Source organism: Thamnophis elegans, chromosome 13 (assembly GCF_009769535.1).
Source record: "Thamnophis elegans isolate rThaEle1 chromosome 13, rThaEle1.pri, whole genome shotgun sequence".
Classification (NCBI taxonomy): Eukaryota; Metazoa; Chordata; class Lepidosauria; order Squamata; family Colubridae; genus Thamnophis; species Thamnophis elegans.
In genome coordinates, this window is record NC_045553.1 from 46,051,427 (window position 1) to 46,052,672 (window position 1,246).

The following is a 1,246-nucleotide window of genomic DNA, read 5'->3' on the forward strand; positions in this document are numbered from 1 at the left end:
GCAAGTCCACCCTCATCCAACCGAGTTTCACGGTTGAGCAGGGAGGTGGACCCTGGGTTTCTCCAGACGTAGTCCCATGATCTATCTAAAACGCCGCCTTGGCACCCCCCCCTTCACTCTGTTGATGATTCGAACAAGATCTTGGAGGTACAGCCCAGACTAATTATCGATGCTAAATCTTGGAGAACAACCCACAATTGGGTCAGTGACTCTTGAGATACCCATTGGCGTTCAAGTCCACCTCTTTGTTCCACCAAGCCCTCCAGGCTTGATATTTCTTCACAGTTTTACGCCGGGCAAACCTAAAAATGCTGACCATGAAAACACACGACACAGCGTACATGATGAAACCTCCCGCTTTGATGAAGACCCTGGGCCTGGGTGACAGCAGCACGCTGTACATCAGCCAAGCCCCGACCCCGATCCTCATGCCTGCGAAGAGCACCACGAAGAGGAAGTCCACCACGTCTCCTATCAAGCTGGGGTACAGCCCCTTCTCCCGCAGAAACCAGCGGGCCTGCAGGAAGGGGTTGGTGAGTTCGCTGCCGAAGATGACGGCGTTGACCTCGGCGGCAGACTCGCCCAAGGCCAGGGAGGCGCTGATGCCCAGGATGCTGACAGAATGGTGGACCAACATCAAAGGTCCTTCAGCCTTAAAGTAGACGCACCATCCCAGGTCAAACAGGAAGTAACCCAAACTGATGCACAACGCGTAGACTTGAAGTACCGTGTTTGGGTACCCTAGAGGACAAGGAAGAGAGGAAAATCAAAGATACAAGTACGCCACGGTGGCGCAGTGGTTAGGAGTGCAGTACTGCAGGCGACTTCTGCTTCTAATGTCAGGCCTGCAGTCATATTCTTCTTCGAACCTTGGCCTGCCATACTTTCTAATATTCTACTATGTCTTTTCTACTGTGGGAAGATGGGAGGGGGGATTGTACGGAGTAGATGCTATGTAGTCAAAGCAAAATTCCTTTCTAGAAAGCCAAGGTCATCCTTTGTCTCTGCACCTCTGCAAGGTTTGCTTCTATGGAAATGAACCAGACATACCTGGGTAAGTCATTGGCCAGGGGCCGTCAATAAACCCAATGTAGCCGGAGAGGCAGGTGGCGAAGACGCCATGAGTCAACGTGACCAGTCGGCAGCTCCATTCACAGGGGCGCTCTCGGTAGTGATGGCAGGACCAGGCGTAGAGGGAGAGCCAGCCACACAGGCTGAGGGCCACCCACAGCATCATGGCCACCAT

The 1,246-nt window shown here is 53.2% G+C and overlaps 1 protein-coding gene across 1 annotated transcript; it reads right to left on the reverse strand.

The window, feature by feature from the left end:
* Positions 1 to 202: 202 nt before the first annotated feature.
* On the reverse strand, positions 203 to 1,246 carry LOC116516369 (TLC domain-containing protein 5-like). Its single transcript, XM_032228800.1, has 2 exons — positions 1,051 to 1,246; positions 203 to 741 (listed from the first exon to the last, which is right to left on the reverse strand). The coding sequence occupies exons 1-2, from the start codon at positions 1,244 to 1,246 to the stop codon at positions 203 to 205; spliced, it is 735 nt and encodes a 244-aa protein (XP_032084691.1).

Coding starts and splice junctions, on each gene's coding strand:
- LOC116516369 (XM_032228800.1), bottom strand. CDS start 1,246: ATGGTGGCCATGATGCTGTGGGTGGCCCTCAGCCTGTGTGGCTGGCTC. Junction 742..1,050: donor CTGGCCAATGACTTACCCAG/GTATGTCTGGTT, acceptor CTTGTCCTCTAG/GGTACCCAAACACGGTACTT.